The following is an 18,365-nucleotide window of genomic DNA, read 5'->3' on the forward strand; positions in this document are numbered from 1 at the left end:
GCCCTATGCGGTGTTACCGCTGCCAAGAGACCGGCCACGCACGTTCGAGATGCGGCTGCGAGGTTGATCGTACTGGATTGTGCTACCGTTGTGCGCAGCCAGGCCACGTCTCCGCGTCTTGTCAAAATGCATTGCACTGTGCACTGTGCGAGTCGAAAGGCAAGCCAGCAGATCATCGAGTTGGCAGTTCTATCTGTGGTAAGGGTGCGCCAAAAAAGAAAGATAGTACAAAGAGGAAACCCGCAGAAACAGCAGCGGTATCATCTGTAGCAGAGAAGGAAGCTGAAATGGAAACATAATAATGGCCTATAATCGTTTCCTCCAGACCAATTTAAACCACTGCGCTAGAGCACAGGATCTTCTGGTCCATTCTATGGCGCAGTGGTCTATTGATGTGGCCGTAGTAGCTGAGCCATATCGCATACCATCCAGGAGTGATTGGTTTGGCGATGCTGATTCACTGGTGGCCGTTGTTATTGGCCCAAATGTCGTAGTCTCGCCCCGTGGTAGTACAGTCAGGGGTCGGGGATTTGTTGCAGTTAGCCTCGAAAATTTCACTGTGGTTGGCATTTATTTTTCACCAAATAGGCCGTTGTCTGATTTCGAGCAGTTTCTTTCACGTCTTACTACTCTCATAAGTGGAATTTCCCATCCGGTGGTTGTCGCTGGGGATTTTAATGCAAAATCTACGCTTTGGAGTTCTCGGCGGACTGACGCCAGGGGCCGAGTAATGGTGAACTGGTTGACGACTCTGGGTCTTGTCGTTCTGAATAGGGGCGGCGTTTCGACATGTGTTCGTCAGAGGGGTGAGTCCATAGTCGATATTACGCTAACCAGCGCGACTATCGCGCATGAAATCAATAGCTGGCGTGTACTGGACCAGGTAGAAACACTATCCGACCACCGATATATCCGTTATGATGTCTCAGCACGTGTCCTTGACAGTCGTAGTCGAGTATCCACAAACGCATTGCCTAGATGGTCATTAAGAGGTTTGAACAAAGAGATCCTGAAGGAGGCTGCGATTGTAGCATCCTGGGCACCACTCCCTGCGGGCGGAGGGGCCGAAGAGGGCGCAGTGTGGTTAAACAATGTCATGCAGGAAATTTGCGATGCGTGTATGCCAAGGGTGCGGCCGCTTGGACCTCGGCGTGGAGCGCATTGGTGGCGTCCAGAGATAAAGCAGTTGCGAATTGAGTGCATAGCTGCTCGGCGCCGATATGTCAGGTATAGACGGAGGCGCAATCGAAGCCAAGACGAGGAAGACAGTCTGTACGATAGATACCGTGCGGCACGTCATGCTTTGAAGGACAGCATCCGAGATGCTAAGATTGAAGCGTGGGAGGAGTGGCTTGCGACTCTGGAGCGGGATCCTTGGGGTAGGCCCTATAAATGGGTAAGGCATAAGCTTCGCCCTGCCGCCCCACCTCTTACCCAGAGTCTCGATCCAGAGCTGCGCGAAAATGTCATGTCTGCACTTTTTCCGCCGAGAGCTGACTGGTCACCACCGATAATGGCCCCACCATCGGATGACTCGGATGATGAGGAGGTTCCACCTGTAAAGTCCGCAGAGCTAGCAGCAGCCGTGCTTAAAATGGGAGAGAAAAACACAGCACCTGGCCTTGATGGTGTGCCAGGGCGCGTGTGGGTCTTGGCAATGAAGGAGCTTGAGCCGCAGGTGCTTGATGTTCTTACTAGATGCCTGGTCGAGGGTCAAGTTCCCTCCCGCTGGAAAACGGGCAAACTGGTACTCCTCCGAAAGAATGGTAAACCGGCAGACCAGCCGTCGGCATACAGACCCATCGTTCTTCTAGATGAGGTTTGCAAGATCCTGGAAAGAGTCATCGTTGCTCGTATTAGCCAGCATTTGGACAGAGTCGGGCCAAATCTTAGTCCTAACCAGTTTGGCTTCAGAAGAGGTCGTTCAACAATCGGCGCAGTGACGCAGTTGCGCAATATTATAAAAGAAGCCGTACCCCGGGGTGGGGTAGTTTTGGCGGTGTCTCTAGACATAGCGAATGCCTTTAACTCCCTGCCTTGGGCCACAATTAAAGAGGGGCTAAGGTATCACAAAATTCCTAAATATTTGCGCAATACCATCGGCAGTTACCTTTGTGGTCGCTCGGTGCAGTACCCGACGCGGGTGGGCTGGGAGACGAAGGAAGTCGTGTGCGGTGTCCCACAGGGGTCGGCTCTCGGGCCCGAGCTGTGGGACATCGGTTACGATTGGGTACTGCGAGATGTCTACCCACCCGACGTATATTTAGAATGCTACGCCGATGACACCCTAGTCGTCGCGCGTGGAAAAACGTACAGAGATGCGGTGATTCTCGCAACGGCGGCAGTTGCACAAGCTGTGCACCGTATCCGCGCGCTGGGTCTCGACGTAGCCCTCGAAAAATCGGAGGCAATATTTTTCCATGGACCGAGGAAAACGCCGCCCACAGATCTGGGCATAACAGTTGGCGGAACCAGAATTGTCGTCAAGTCAACCATGACGTACCTCGGCCTGGTTCTTGACAGTCGCTTGACCTTTAAGGACCATTTCAAGCAGCTGTCTGAAAAGGTCAAAAAGACTGCTGGAGCATTGGCATGGCTCCTCCCGAACCTCGGGGGTCCGAGCCTTAGCTGCCGCCGTCTTTACCTTGGCGTCATTAAGTCGATGGTAATGTACGGTGCGCCCATATGGACAGATAACCTGCGCCCCGAAAATCGTTTGGTTCTCGGGAAGCTGCAGAGGACAATGGCGATACGAGTGGTAAGGGGTTATCGTACCGTCTCGAAAGACGCCGCATGCGCATTAGCAGGAAGTGTGCCTTGGGACTTAGAAGCCTTAGCCTTGGCTGAAGTCTACTGGCGCTGCCAATCTATACGGGATGAGGGGAATATCCCACCGTTTGATCTCATACAGCGGTGGCGAAACTCGGCAAATGATAAAGCAGTCGATTTGTGGTCGGAGCGGCTCGAACAACCGCGAGTCAGCATTGATATACTATCAGCTCTACGTCCTGTTCTAAAAGAATGGGTGCGTAGGAAGTTTGGTGCTTTGACGTTCCGCCTCACACAGGTATTGACTGGACATGGTTGTTTCGGTCGGTACCTGTGTGAGATAGTTAAACGGGAAGAGACAACAGCCTGTCACCACTGTATTGAGACATGTGACACGGCCCAACACACGATTTCGACGTGCCCTGCATGGGACAACCATCGAACGGACATGACAAATATTACCGGACAAGACACAACGCTCTCAGCATTAATACGTGCAATGCTGGAGAGCCAAGATAAATGGCGGGCGGTGGAGAACTTTGCGGAAGCAGTTATCTCCGCCAAGGAAGAGGCCGAGCGCGTGAGAGAAAGGGCGGCGCGTCTTGGTTCACTTCGCTCGAGAAGGCCTAGGCGAAGACGGGCGATCAACCATGATGACCGCTATGTTCCGCCCTAGGAGGGGAGCTCGGGGTGGCGGCGTGGGGATGCCGTTACCCATGGAACCGAGTCCCCGAGTTGGTCGCGATGCACAACGTACTCCTGTGCATCGCAACGTAAGCCATAAATGGCTCATGCAAGCCCATTGGGGCCTCTCTTGGCCTCGGCGGGGCAAAAAGCCCCAACAGAGAAGAGCCTGCGCAGCAGCAGGCGCTCGCCGGCGGAGTCGTGGTGTAGGCTCACGCGATCCCGCGGCCCGCCCAAGGCGCATAGTGGAGTACCGCCAAGTTTTTAGTGGGTAGGGGCTGCGTCCACCACCATCTTCGGACGCAGCAGAGACCCACATACTTGCGGATAGGACCCCATCCCCCGCAAGATGCTTAAAAGCATTTTCTCGGCGAAAAAAAAAAAAAAAAAAAAAAAAAAGGAGAGTCCTTTAGGTTACTTGTAATTGAAACTGGAATGTCAGCGAAAAATTTCTCAAAAGCAGTCGCAACATCACTGTCGGAAGTTATATTTTTGTTATCTATATTTAATTTAAAATCTGAGTTGTGACTGGCGACTCTTCCAGTTTCACTTGCTATTATTTGCCACGTTGTCTTTACTTTATTTTCTGAATTCTTAATTTTATTTCTAATGTGAATAGATTTGGCAGCCCTGCAGACTTGCTTAAATATTTTTGAATATAATCTTACATAGTTTACATACTATAAAGTATACTTCATTATAAAGGTCATACAGTTTTAATCTGCTTTTCATAATACCTGGTGTAGCCCATTCACTAAATTTACTCTTATTGTTTTTTCCAACTGTCTTAGAGGTGAAGGTAGTATCAAAATTGTTTTTAATTAATTTGAAAAGATTACCAAATGTCATATCTGGACTACTATGATATTCTAAATTTCCAATCTTAGATATAATTTCACCACTAAACTTCTCAATACGTTTATCATTAATTGGAATACAAGTACTTTTGTTTTTACATACTTTTTTGAAATTGTTGTTCATGGGGAAAATAGCTCGTTGTCCACAGTGATCAGAGCTTAGTATGTTTAAGACTTCTTTCTTTAAGGGGTCTATATTGGTAAAAATATTATCAATGCATGTAGCAGAGTTGCCACTGATCCTTGTGGGTTCATAAAACAAATTTGTCAAATTATATGATATTAACAAAGAAGTGATTCTAACAATGGTTGAATTATTGTCTAAAATATTTATATTAAAATCTCCACAAAGTAAAATTTGTTTGTTAGATGCACTTATTTTTGTTAATAAAATCTCCATGTCCTTTTCAAATATATCATATAATCCTAGTGGAGGCCTGTATACACATATAATAATAATGTTTCCCACCTCTACGCAGGCTATTTCAGTTGTTCGTTCTGTAGAGAGGCTCACTAAGTCCTTACGTTCTTTATATTTTAAATTCTTGTTAATTAGTATGAGTGAACCACCTCTTATGGCTTTTTCTCTGCAGAAAGAACTTGCCAGCTGGTGCATACTATAATTTAACATTATTTCATTTTTCTTGAACCAATGTTCAGTAATACATAAAATATCTACATTATTTTTATTTAAAAATAAATCAATTTCTAGTTCCTTATTTGACGTTCCTTGTATATTTTGATGCACCAGCGTAAGTGAACTAAGTTTACTATTTTGAATTAGATCTCTAGCACTGTGCTAGAGACATCCTCTGTTGTCTTATAGTCTAATTTAAATTATTTTTACCCCGGCGAGAAGAACTCGCACGGGTTCCACTTTTTACCAAAAAAGTGAGAGAAAAATTATTCTTTTTAAAATAAAGTTTACAATTTTGTAACTTAATATTATATACAATGTCAACATACATAATTGTAAGTCATAATATAATAATGTAGAAGTAGCCTTGCAAGAAGCCATACTACTCCCAAGATGTGCCATCTTCCATGAAATCATTGACCTTATAATAAGCTTTGGCACACAAACGCTCTTTGACTACTTTTTTAAATTTAATAATGGAAAGATTTTGAACGTTTTCTGGGATTTTATTGTAAAGGCGTATACATTTAAAAGATTTACTGACTTTACTAAGTCTGATCACTGGCATGTCCAGCTTGTGCTTATTTCTAGTATTTCTACAGTGTATGTCACTTTTAACTTTAAATTTATTTATATTTTTTCTAACATATATTACATTATCCAAAATGTATTGAGAAGCAACAGTTAGAATACCAATTTCTTTAAATTTATCTCTCAGAGATTCTAAAGCAGACATTTTATAAATAGAACGTATGGCTCGCTTCTGCAGCACAAATATTGTATTAATGTCGGCAGCGTTTCCCCATAAAAGGATTCCATATGACATCCTACTATGAAAATAACTAAAATATACTAATCGTGCCGTGTCTTCGTCAGAAATTTCTCTAAATTTTCTGACTGCATATGCTGCAGAACTGATTCTACCTGCTAGATTAGCAATGTGAGGACCCCACTGTAATCTATAATATAAAAATGTGTCGCTGAATGTGTTGCTAAGCGCAAAACTCGAGAACGGCTGAACGGATTGGGCTAATTTTAGTCTTAAAATATTTGTAGAAGTCCAGGGAAGGTTTTTAAGTGACACGAAGTTCACCGGGACAGCTAGTTTAATATAAAGGAAGGTGAAAAAAACAAAAAGTATAATATATCATTTTATTCCACCTTTGAAAGGTAAGTATAATAAGTATGTGATAAACAATACAGAACGAACTACAATCTTTTGTGTAGCTGCTGAATTTCAAAAATATGCCGCAAATACAATTTCAACTGCCATATTGAGGACGGAACATGTCCTTTAGCTTCATTGTAAGAAATGGAGTGAGAAAATTGTCTTATATTTAATCTCGAGAGAATCACAAACTACTTACTCGTATTTATAGGGATTAACTATTAGGAAAGTGAATAAGCATTGCATGATGGCATGTAGGATGACGATTGCAAGTATTGAGTCGAAATTACTGTCTAGATTTTATAGGTATGCTTTTGGTACTGGATCAGAAAAAATCTGTTTCGGTGAAACGGTCATATCGACTATATTATGCCTGTTCAACCACTTTGAAAACTTTTTCGTGAACAGGGACTGCCCAGTTATAAGGAAAAGTTTTAAGTTAGGTCCATAATTTGTTTGGTGTACATCATGAAGCTGTGTAGCTACGTTTTATAACACGTCCGATTTTTGTTGTTTATTTTGGTATCACATAAGTAGTCTAAAAAACGCTGTTCCAGTACCTTTACCTATTGCATCAGTAATAAAAAACATTGTCAAATTTAGTAATAATCCTATTGCAAGTTACAATACTTAAAGCAGGCTGTAAAATTTTGCAACTGGGCACAAAAGTGGGTTACTTTTCTAAACAATTTTATGCCAGATTGAGACACAGAAAGTAAACCAACCTTTTAACTATAATTTTAATCGTTCACTTATTAAAATAAGCAAGTTGTTATGCACCTTATACTTAGGAAACACTAAAAGAGAATTTCGTGTTGCGGGCTGGTAATAAAATAGTTTTTACGTTCTGAATTAAAAACTTTTTTTAATAATTGCACAGCGTTGTTTTAATGAGTGGTGGAAGTTCCCAATTGAGCAAAAATTTAAGCACAGTGCCAGTGTTAAAAAGTGCTTATAAACGATGTTTAATCATCCAAGCCCATGCCGTTACATTATTCACTGTCATTTCTATCCAGTCTTTAGGAAGACATAGCCTTATGTTTATACGAAATAAATAATTGAAATACTAAAATAGTCACAAACTCAATTTTGTCTAAAATAATTAAATTATCATAGGTACTTCAACATAGTCATAGTGGTTCTTATACAAGTAATAGAACTCAACTCTCAAAATTGTCTAATCGCGCTATAATGACGTTTCTTACTTTATAAGACATTATTACTCGGTACTTATTTCAAGGTAGCAGAGTTCAAAATTGACACAGCAAACAATTATAGCGCGCTTACATTATCTCAAGTTTTTGATCTTTCTATCGAATGTAAGTGTAAAATCGTTAAAGAACTTAATATTTTAGTTTATAATATTAGAAATCCTACCTACCTACTTTTCGTATCGTGTTGATTTTTTTTAAACTCTTGTCAATTTTTACTATAGTACGAAATGTCTGCTTGAGTAGGGTGATACAATAGGTACTATCCAAGCGAAATATCTCTAGGACTAGGCTAGATACAATAAAGTTATAAAATCAAGTTCACAGATATTTCGTACGTGTTACTACTTACGACACATATTAATATTAGTTAATAGGCGGCTTTCTACTGAGATCATGGATGGGCACCCTACTCAAGCTAAGAACCGTCTAATCTCTCTATATATGAGTAACATGGTGGTGAGTTTAAAACACGCTATCTATCACACCGGCTTTTAACCTTCACGCTTCCCTAAAAAAGATAAAATATCAAAACCTATAAGTTACAGTATAAAAAGGAATAAAAAACTTATGTTTCATATTATGATGTTATCAAAAATCTATCTGTGGCCTACGCGATGTATAGAAGGTATAGATGTTCAAAATTCTTCGTTACCTACATTTCTCATGTTAAGTGGATGGTTAAATATTTTTGGTCGATCCGTATTCCATTTTTAAACTGAATTCGTTCTTTATTTGAAGTGCTCACTTAGGTCATTGCGTTGTGCTAGTTTGTGTCATTTTGGTGGGCATTTTGTTTTAAAAAAAAAAAAACATTTTTTAAAATTAGAGAGTGTTTTAAACTAAAAACGTCCTACATTTTTAATAATAAATAGTTATATTATGCCGACATTGACCCACTGAATTGTTTAGTCGTGTAGAGGTAAAATTGGCCTTAATAATTCGCGATCAATAACTTACTATCAACATGATTTCTATAATGATAACGCCGTTCGTTATGTCCTTAGCTATCACACAGATCATAACAGGTCCCTACTATCACTCCATTAGACAAAGAAGCGATCGCCTAAATGAAACTAACTTCAGGGATTACAAGAGTCGGTTCCGTAGAATATATAGAGCTAATCAGGGTAAAGGACCCAGGGTAAATCCAGATTATTCATGGTAAAGCCAAATCAGCGAGTAATTTGTTCGCCTAAAATGGCGTATGCACCGTAGTGCCACGCAGCTGTTGATTAAGCGTTAGGTGGATTTACCAATGTTTTGGATCATCTGGTATTACCATTTATCCTGTATCCGAACTAATCCTGATTAGCCTTAAATAAAAAACAAAGGCCATAGAAGGTCATCGGAATACGACATTTGTAATCCGCGGTTAGTGCCGTTCGTAGATTGAGGCTTGCACCGAAACTCAGCGGCCGGCCAGAGCTCTCGACAGTCAGCTCACACCGAGACAAGAAACGCTGCGATTTTAGCGCGATAAAAACGCAGGGCTCGATATGATGTTACTTGTTTATAGTGCGCAAGAAGACACTAGCAACATAATATCGATACGCTGCGTTTTTAGTGCGATTCAAAATTTACCTCATAACAAGATATAAGTTACCTACATTATACAGGAAATTCGAATTGTATTGAAAGTGTGTTTTCTCATATAGTAAATGCAGTTCAATTTGAATCTTCTTGAAAATTGCCTCTCATCTCGGTGTGAACGCTAAGTCAATTTCATTCGTTTGATACCTGAAAATTCTACGCGTAGAGAGCCGCTAGCCGTTTCCCTGTAGCCACTAATCTATTCTAAGCGATCAAAGATCGCAAGCTAATCTCAAAAGTCTTAAAAAAATAAAATCTGCTAATCATCAACTTTATTAGCGGGGACGTAGGACGGCGCGCACCGTCCGATAGCGTTTCTCGAAGCCGAGTTTCGCGTACAGCGAACGCGAGGGGTCATTCTCAGGTCGGATAACCACGAAGGGTTTGTAGCCTCGGGCCGCGACTTCCTTGGTCAGTTTCCTGGCCAGGAAGATGCCGTAGCCTTTCCTCCTAAACTCCGGCTTCGTCTGCATAGAGAACATGGCGCCGTAGTAGGACTGGACCATCCAGGCGGCTAGCTGGCCCTCCACGAAGATGCCGTACGCTGGGAGTTCGGCGACCAGCTTCTCGAATATCTCCCGGCCCTCGATGTCGCTGGCTGGGTAGAGATCGTGAACAGCCTTCATGTGCTCCGGCTGGAGACGGACTAACTCCACGTCCGGTGGCAGTCTGAAAATATTAGAATTAGAAATGAATAACCCCGATTCTACTGTTGTCTTTGTTTGATCTAGTCCGTTCGTACCCTGGCAAACAACTATGTTTTCGTATACGATACGTCTATCAAGCCAAAAAAGTATGTAATATGTATACCAAAGAATTCTTCTTTCATTCACTTAGGATCCTTAAATTATCCTACGTATGTTAAGAAAAAGACTCTTGTTTAAAGTCCACACTAATATTATAGATGCAAAAGTGTGTCTGTCTGTCTATCCGTTACCTCTTCACGCTGAAATTTCGCTAAGGATGGAGATTCTTCGAGTCCCGGGGAAGGACATAGAATGCTTTTTGTACTGAAAAAATGTACGGTTCCCGCGCGATACACGAACTTGGGCGAAACAAAGTTTCGGGCGTTGTCTAGTCTGAGATATATACTCACTCGTCCGCATCATCATCAGGCGGGTTGTCACACACGTACACATCGCCGGTTATCTTGTCGTGCGCCTCGTAGCACCGCTCGAAGCGTTGGACGATGGCCTCGTGCGTGAAGTTGAGGTACAGCGGCCGCGTTGGATCCAGCAGCTGGTCGTCGTCGGTCAGCAGGTCCACCAGCTCCGCGCGGTCCGACGGACAGAAGATGGTCACGCTCTCGTAGATGTGACTGTTTGGCTGGAAGGAATCATGGGGTTAAAGAGAAACCCTAGTGAAAGCCGAAAGGTATGGGTAAGAGCCAGTCCACACGACGCGTTGCGTCAGCGTTGCGTCGATGCAGCGCTGCCGTTAGCGGCCACACGGGCACTGCGTCATCGCAGCGTTATTAAGAAGCAGTCATGTCAACACCTCCTACCGCTTCGTCTCGGGGGCTGCTGTCCGTCATGTGTGCGATGCGACGACGCAGCGCGCCGTGTGAACACCTTGATTATTTGTTTGTAAAACAACGCAAAGGCAGTGCTGCGTCGACGCAACGCTGACGCAACGCACCGTGTGGACCAGGGCTCTAAGTGTCGCGTCACTCCGCTGCAGTCTCATTCAGAGTGTCAAAGTAGCAATCGCTCAGCAAGAATGGAGTGGTAAGTGAGTGAAGGGTAAAGATGGGAACGGGCGTAACTACATTGCAGCAGACAACACGCCACGATGCGGCTAAATATTCTTTGTATGAAATCGTACGAGGAAACGTCAGTTGTATAGAAACTGGATTGTCGCCTCGCTCCACTGCAACCTGTAGCGAGGTGTCGCTTGGTGCGGTCTTGCCTAAATCAGTAAAAAAATATATATCCACAGCCGAACATAATTTATAACCCCCTCGTTTTATGGAAGTCGGTTAAAAAGGATGCGTTGCGATCGGGGCTACATTGCGAGGAGTGTATTATTGAGAATAATATTGCTTCGTTAGTATTAGATCTTAAAAACTCATTCTTCGCAACGCAGTTTGGAAACGCAGCCTAAGAGCGAGTAATATTTATTTATTTAAATCAGGCTACGTAGGCCCATACAATATATAACTTAATGACTAACATACATAAAAATTATATAAACTTAACAACTACACATTATCACGAATTAACGGCGACGTGACGCGCGCTTCATTCCGGAGTCTCCCCCGGAACCTTCGGTAAACCACATCAGTCGGCCAGACATATTATACTCGTCTCAAAAACCTTCGTAAATGCCAAAATGTTATCGTTTCTTTTATGTCGTATCATACCGTAGCGTATATTTTACTCGTCCCATGTTAGTCATTCTCGTGTAGACCGTCTTATGAAATTGTCAAGGATGTATCTGTACATAGATAGAATTATGTAGATCTTTTAACCATAGATATAATTATGTAGATCTTTGATATAAAAAGTAGACAGTTTTTATTTGCCCTTAATTGGATTTCACATATAAAACGTGTAAAGAATTTCTTATGAGAAACTAACACTCGACACACTCGAGTTAGCTCTGACGCGGCAAACGCGTCGTTAAGCGCCAAGTGTCAGTTGCTAGGGACGTCATTTTAAGTATTTTAAAAATGGAACGAATTTATTTATTGCTATCTACTTTTTTAAGTTTAATTTAAAACTTCTCTTGCGCGTAATTTTGTAATCACTGACTACTAGCTTTCTTCCTTTTTCCTATTTCTAGGGCACTGGTCTCTGTGTACTTACTCTGTGCAGATACAAACAACAAAGCTAGATTTTTGATGATCTATGAAGATGACGTAATGATAAAAATAAATAAATAATAGCTTTCCCGGCAAACGTTTCTTTGTCATATAAAGTATTTCGCCCGTATTATTTTATTGAAGTGACTAAATAAGTATACTTATCACCTTGGCAACGTCCATCGCTATCCCGTCGCACAAACAATGGTCGCCGTCAGTCTCGAATTGTAATAATTTATTATTATTTATTCAAAAAATGCACTTATCAATATAAAAACTACTCAGTAGCCGTTTCTCAGACCCACTGAATATGCATATAAAATTTGGTTATAATCAGTAAAGCCGTTTCGGAGGAGTACGCGGCCTAACATTGTGACACGAGAATTTTATAATATATAAGAAGAAATATATATTGTTACGCACACGTGACGTGACATGGCACAAGTAAAAACTGACTCAACAAGAAAATGTAGGTTTGATAGCTACTGTTTTGGTATCTATTGACACATTTATGTCAATAGATACTATATAAATGTACTAGGTCAAGCTTAGTAGGTCATGTAAGGTATTGTCAATTAGAACTTTGCAGTTAGTCGCTTCGTTAGTGTAGTCGTGTACGTGTATACATATATTGTATACTTGAACTATTGTCTCTTATTTATTTTATTCTCAATGTAACCAAAAAAAAAACTCAGGCATATTAATGAGTTTCATCTTTTTATTCTGCGTGTAATACGCGACAACGTGTTACTTAAGGCTCTCCTCCTCGTCGAGTAAAAAATAAGATACCATGATAGCGAAGTTTACAATAGTTTGCACAATCGCCGTCAATCATCAGTAATCATAGACAAATAATAATAATTTGTCTCACAACATATCCTTCATAGCTTTTATTAGTTTGTCATGGTCCGTCAACACGACGAGACCGCAAACTATGAGCAAAGCTTAGCATCTCGGTCTACCGCATAAAGTTAATATACCTAGCGGAAAAGAGAAACAAAGGCCTGAGCAAGCGAGATGTCACTATCAGTAACACTGCGTGGTAAAAAGAGACGTGTGATACATGACAGCAGCACTCTTTTTTTGACGTCCAGGCGGCACGTGCCGCACGTTGACAATTTAATCTCATAGAAATCATGTTCAATCATGCTTGTGTAAGTGTATACGTACACATATTTTTATACACAGATGAAACCAATTTCGGTTTCGTTTGACAGCTCGAGATTGTTGCTCTATTCCGTTAGGTATATTAACTTTATGGTCTACCGAGATACTAGACTTGTCTAATTTGAAATGACGCGCTCCACCACTTCACTAGTTGATACTTGATATAAATGAAAAATGGTGTACTGTGATCATACGAGGGAGGGGCGCGTCATTTTAAGTCAGACAAGCTCTAACATAGTAACTATTTAGTAGCTATGGTTCTGTATATAAGTTATAACACTCAATTTTGGCACTTTAAGAATTCATACTGCAGAAAATCCTATTATTGGCATTCCTAGTATTTTCAAACAAAAATCTAAGGTAAAAAGGATAACTGTTAATAATAGTTTTCTCTACTTCTATTTAAATCAGGGAGACAATCCTCTATTCCCTTCCCTTCCCATCCCTACCCGTAAGGGAAGGGAATATATTACCCTATTAAAAGGCCGGCAACGCACCTGCAGCTCTTCTGATGCTGCGAGTGTCCATGGGCGACGGAAGTTGCTTTCCATCAGGTGAGCCGTTTGCTCGTTTGCCCCCTTATTTCATAAAAAAAGAAACGTACCGTGCTAGTGCAGCCAGGGAAATGTAAGCAGATGGGGTCCTCGGGCCAATTCTTCGCTACATAAAAATGGAAGTCCCACACCTTATTGTTCAGATATGTTTGAATCGTCTGATGAAACTGGAACAAAAAGTTATGCAATTTACAAATTGACTTGACAAAACTAGCCTAAATATAACATTATTGTAGATCGTTAGCAACTCTTGATACATAGGTAGGAATAGTCTAACTAACAATACAACTGTTTTCGTTGGTTTGGTTGGGTTGCACCAACTAACTTTAACTTTAACTACAATGAAAAATGTCAAATCTTTAGTTAAAGTTAAAAATGGACGCCATCAAGACGCCATATTTACCCATAACCATAGAGCTCGACAAGGTTTAAAATGCACGTGGCGAAAAAAGGCACTAACGCTGTCATCATACAAAAACGCCATTTTTGACAGTTCTCCTTTACCAGCAGCGCCCCCGCCCACGTTAATTTATAACGTTATTGGACCAGCTGTCATCTGTCAATTTCTCCGGTCAAAGTTAAAATTAAAGTTAAAGCTAAATTTAGCCTTAAATATAACCATAACTTTAACCTCTACTTTAACAACGCCTCTGGTGCAACCCAACCTAAGAGTAATTTCTGTCCAAAATAAAACGTATAGAAGAGGTACAAAATTAACATGTTTTTTTTTGCATATTATTTAGTTTTAGTCATCGTCAAATCGTGTCTCGTTTCGTTTGTCCCTAAGACAAATCTAACGATATTTCAAGCTTATATATTAATGCAACAAATCTTTCAGGCACTTTTAAACCTTTGGTTACAAAGGCCCGATGATATTGTATGTATACGTTTGTTCATTTTAAAATTAATTCCCAGCTTCTATACTATTTATTTCCATGTTTAGATACAATTTGCATGCATAATGCAATCAACACGAATAACATTTTAAACCAAACAAAGTTTTGTACTTCAAATCAACGTTATATAAAACAGCACAGTGCGGCATAGTTAATTTAATATTATGTAAGCTAATTAGGATTTTGTCATATATTTACATACATTTTCTGACAAACTCTTCGTTAAATTAAAGTTGAATAGTCATTAAATGTCTCTGGTGCGACAGTAACATTAAGCTAAAATACTACCGTGATAAAACAAGAAAAGGTTATAATTTTGGTTATTATTAGATCCGATTTTCTGCTAATTCAAATTTAATAAGTGAATTAGTTAAGCCGTTTAAATTTAATAAGTAAAGGCTTCATTTTCATTTGACTTGTTGACTTGTTGTTTGAATGTATACAGAGTGTAACAAAACTAAGTGATAATACTTTAGGGTGTGTATGTGTCCTTTATATATAATTTACTGTAAAAGTAGCATCGCTGAAAGAGCAAAATTTTTTTGTGATTTGTATGGGCATTGGGTCATGCGTTCAGCGTCATGACCCATACCCGGACCCATATAAATGTAAAAAGAATTGCTCATTCAGCGCTGCTACTTTTACATTGACCTCTATGCAAGGGACATATACACAATACACATCCTAAATGTAAGTAATGTAAAGTATACGTGGGAGAGCAATGCTTCGGCACGAATGGGCCGACTCGACCGGAGAAATACCACGTTCTCACAGAAAACCGGCGTGAAACAGCGCTTACGCTGTGTTTCGCCGAGTGAGTGAGTTTACCGGAGGCCCAATTCCCTTCCCTACCCTCCCCTATTCCCTTCCCTTCCCATCCCTATCCTCCCCTATTACCCTATTCCCTCTTAAAAGGCCAGCAACGCACCTGCAGCTCTTCCGATGCTGCGAGTGTCCATGGGCGACGGAAGTTGCTTTCCATCAGGTGACCCATTTACTCGTTTGCCCCCTTATTTCATAAAAAAAAAAAAAGTATAATCACTAAGATTTGTAGCAACCTGTATAAGGGACTCGTACGTGACATTCTAAAGAATTATCACTTAGTTTTTATACATCCTGTATAGGTTACAATTAACTTTTTATACCTTAAGTGATTCAGGCATATACTGCACCAAGTAATCGGCAACCTCTGGGAGCTCGTCTTCTTTCAGCAAACGAAAGTTTTTTCCCTCGGGCACGATTTCCATCTCTGTTAACAAAAATCACACGTTATTCATCTTGCTTTATGTTGGCTTTTACCGTCTGAATATACAATAATTTATGGAAACACTGTACAGGATAAATAATAATTTAATAAGTAGCCTATGTGCTCATCAAAAACTTAAACTACTACCAAATGTCAAAAGTATTTGCGTGAAAGTGCAACTTCCACCCATCCTTAAAAGCTTTTAAATGTATAGGAAAGAAATCTAATATCATAATAAACATCCAATAAAACAAAGATTTTAATAGAAAAAAAATACGAAAAGAACATTGCTAGAAATGTAAAGAAAATAATTTTTCGTAGAAGACGCTACAGCGACGTAGCACCCGGCGCTACGAATTAAGATTGCTACGAAATTTCGTAGCAAACGCATAGATCGCACGCTTTCCTTAGTTTTCTATCATTATTCAGTTACTTTTAAATTAAAGTCATTAGAAATTTGATCGTAATGATACATTAAGTATCGTGGGAGAGCCATGCTTCGGCACGAATGGGCCGGCTCGACCGGATAAATACCACGTTCTCACAGAAAACCGGCGTGAAACAGCGCTTGCGCTGTGTTTCGCCGAGTGAGTGAGTTTACCGGAGGCCCAATCCCCTTACCCCTACCCTATTCCCTTCCCTACCCTCAACTGTTCCCTTCCCTTCCCTTCCCTACCCTCCCCTATTACCCTATTCCCTCTTAAAAGCACTTGCAGCTCTTTGGATGCTGCGAGTGTCCATGGGCGACGGAAGTTGCTTTCCATCAGGTGACCCGTTTGCTCGTTTGCTCATTGCGTTATTTCATAAAAAAAAATTAAGTATACTTTAAGTAAGTCTGTGTAAGTAGGTACAGTTTAGAAAGTCAAACAAGTGAGTAGTTTGAGACCTTAAAGTTTTGCATATAAAATGGTCACATTTAGCAATTCCTCTCAATCAATTCAGCAAATGAATTGTCAAAACTGTCAAACTGACAAATGTCAAATCAGTACAAAAATACAGAAATGAATTGCAAGCAGAGTTGCATTTTGCGATTTGAGAAAAATGAATCATATCATGATTCACATCATGATTCTTCAAAGCGACCATTTTTGCCCCGCATTGCTCTGTGCTAGTTTATTTAAGTTGATTAATGCAATTCTTATAACGATGATGCTCTTTAAAATAATTAAAAACTGTGCCACATAATGCATGTTATAATGTAAAAAACATTTAGGACTAATCTAAAAACAAAATCCGTGTCGAGCCAAAAGAAAAATTTATTATATCATAATATACATGTAACATTTTTAAATTTGGAGGTTTCCCAAGTTGTAAATTTAAGTGTAAAATTAGTACGATATAGGACAAGGACTTACCAAGTACTTGTAGTACTAAATATAGTTTACTAAATATATGATGATAGCCTAGATTAGTTTGGCAAGACTTGAGACCTAGCACAAAATGACCTTTGTTCATGTTCTGACAGTTTAATACCTAGGTCATGTTAATACTTAGGTCATATCTAACCCCTGTTAAGTGTTTCAAGACGTAATATAGCGCTGATATAAGCAAAAGTGTTCTTTATCTTTTTACGTAAGAATGACTAAGGTTAACAAAGATAGACTTAAAAAATATATACTTATTTTTTTAAGGTTAACAAAGATATACTTATTTTTTTCTTAACTATGTTTTCTTTTGATGTTGGCCGAAGCGTCGAAATGACTGGTCAGTCATTTCGACGCTTCGGCCTGTTCACTAAATTTATTTTTTAAATTACGGGAGTTGTCTATTTTCATTGCTAGTTTAATATAGATACTTCTTGATAGTTGGTTCAACTACATAATAAGTTAAATAACTGTTTGGTTTTTCGTTCTTGTAACATTTATAGGTAAACAAATCATTAATGGCCTCGGCTTAACCAGATGGCTGCAACATATGCACATTACGCGTGTCCTTCTAATGTAATAGACATCCGAAGGTTATATAATATATCCAGCCTTCACTAATCATTATGTTATAATTTATTAGACAATTGCTCGTCTACTGCGAAATTCCCATGAAATCAGTACAAATAATTTTCTACTACCTACGTACATTCTAGTATCTCAATTCTTTACAGTAAATTATATCGTACCCGCAACTCTGCCTTGAGTGGGGAGTGGAGCACCTTGGGGCTTTAGTGGTCACTATACGCCCACATACTAATCTGCCGGGGATGCGTAAATCGTTTCCCCATATTATTCATAGAATTTTAAAAGGAATGAAACCGACTTCAAAATTGTACGTAATTGAGAGTTAAAATTCTCTAAAAACTACTAAACTTTTGATGAAACTTGCAGTGTTCCCTAAGTTAAACAATACTTAGTACAAAAAAAAAATGAAATAATTACATTAAATCAGACCTACTGGTCTGAGTTCCGGAGATATGCGAACACAAATATAAAAACATACATACATATACTTTTGAAATTTGGCACCTAAGTTCAGACGCTGATTTAGACGAAAACTAGGAAATTCTGGAATTATTACATACATAATATATAAGGTAAAAGCACTAATAGTAGACTCGGAACTAATAGATGACACTTACGACAAAAATACCATAGAAATAAGAATTACTCTAATTTTTTCACAACACTATACATTTTATAAGCTTCTCAAGCTATCTGTTGACGTGAAAAAATAAATTAGGGACGCCTTCGGGAACAAAATTTTAAAATGGGATCAGTTTTCGTAAAAAATGTGACCGCGTCAACACGCGCTCGGCAGTTTCTTAGCAAATAGATTAAGGGAGGCAAAAT

General features: G+C 40.1%; 1 protein-coding gene across 1 annotated transcript in view; it reads right to left on the reverse strand.

The window, feature by feature from the left end:
- Positions 1-6,085: 6,085 nt before the first annotated feature.
- Positions 6,086-18,365, reverse strand: part of LOC121733627 — a 36,120-nt gene continuing 23,840 nt past the window's right edge. The window contains exons 2-5 of the mRNA XM_042123939.1: positions 15,485-15,588; positions 13,494-13,610; positions 10,016-10,245; positions 6,086-9,588 (exon numbers count right to left, since the gene is read on the reverse strand). Coding sequence (XP_041979873.1) covers positions 9,195-9,588; positions 10,016-10,245; positions 13,494-13,610; positions 15,485-15,586 — 843 coding nt within the window. The 5' untranslated portion in view covers positions 15,587-15,588 and the 3' untranslated portion in view covers positions 6,086-9,194. The remainder of the gene's footprint in view (positions 9,589-10,015; positions 10,246-13,493; positions 13,611-15,484; positions 15,589-18,365) is intronic.

Source organism: Aricia agestis, chromosome 14 (genome assembly GCF_905147365.1).
Source record: "Aricia agestis chromosome 14, ilAriAges1.1, whole genome shotgun sequence".
Taxonomy (NCBI): domain Eukaryota; kingdom Metazoa; phylum Arthropoda; class Insecta; order Lepidoptera; family Lycaenidae; genus Aricia; species Aricia agestis.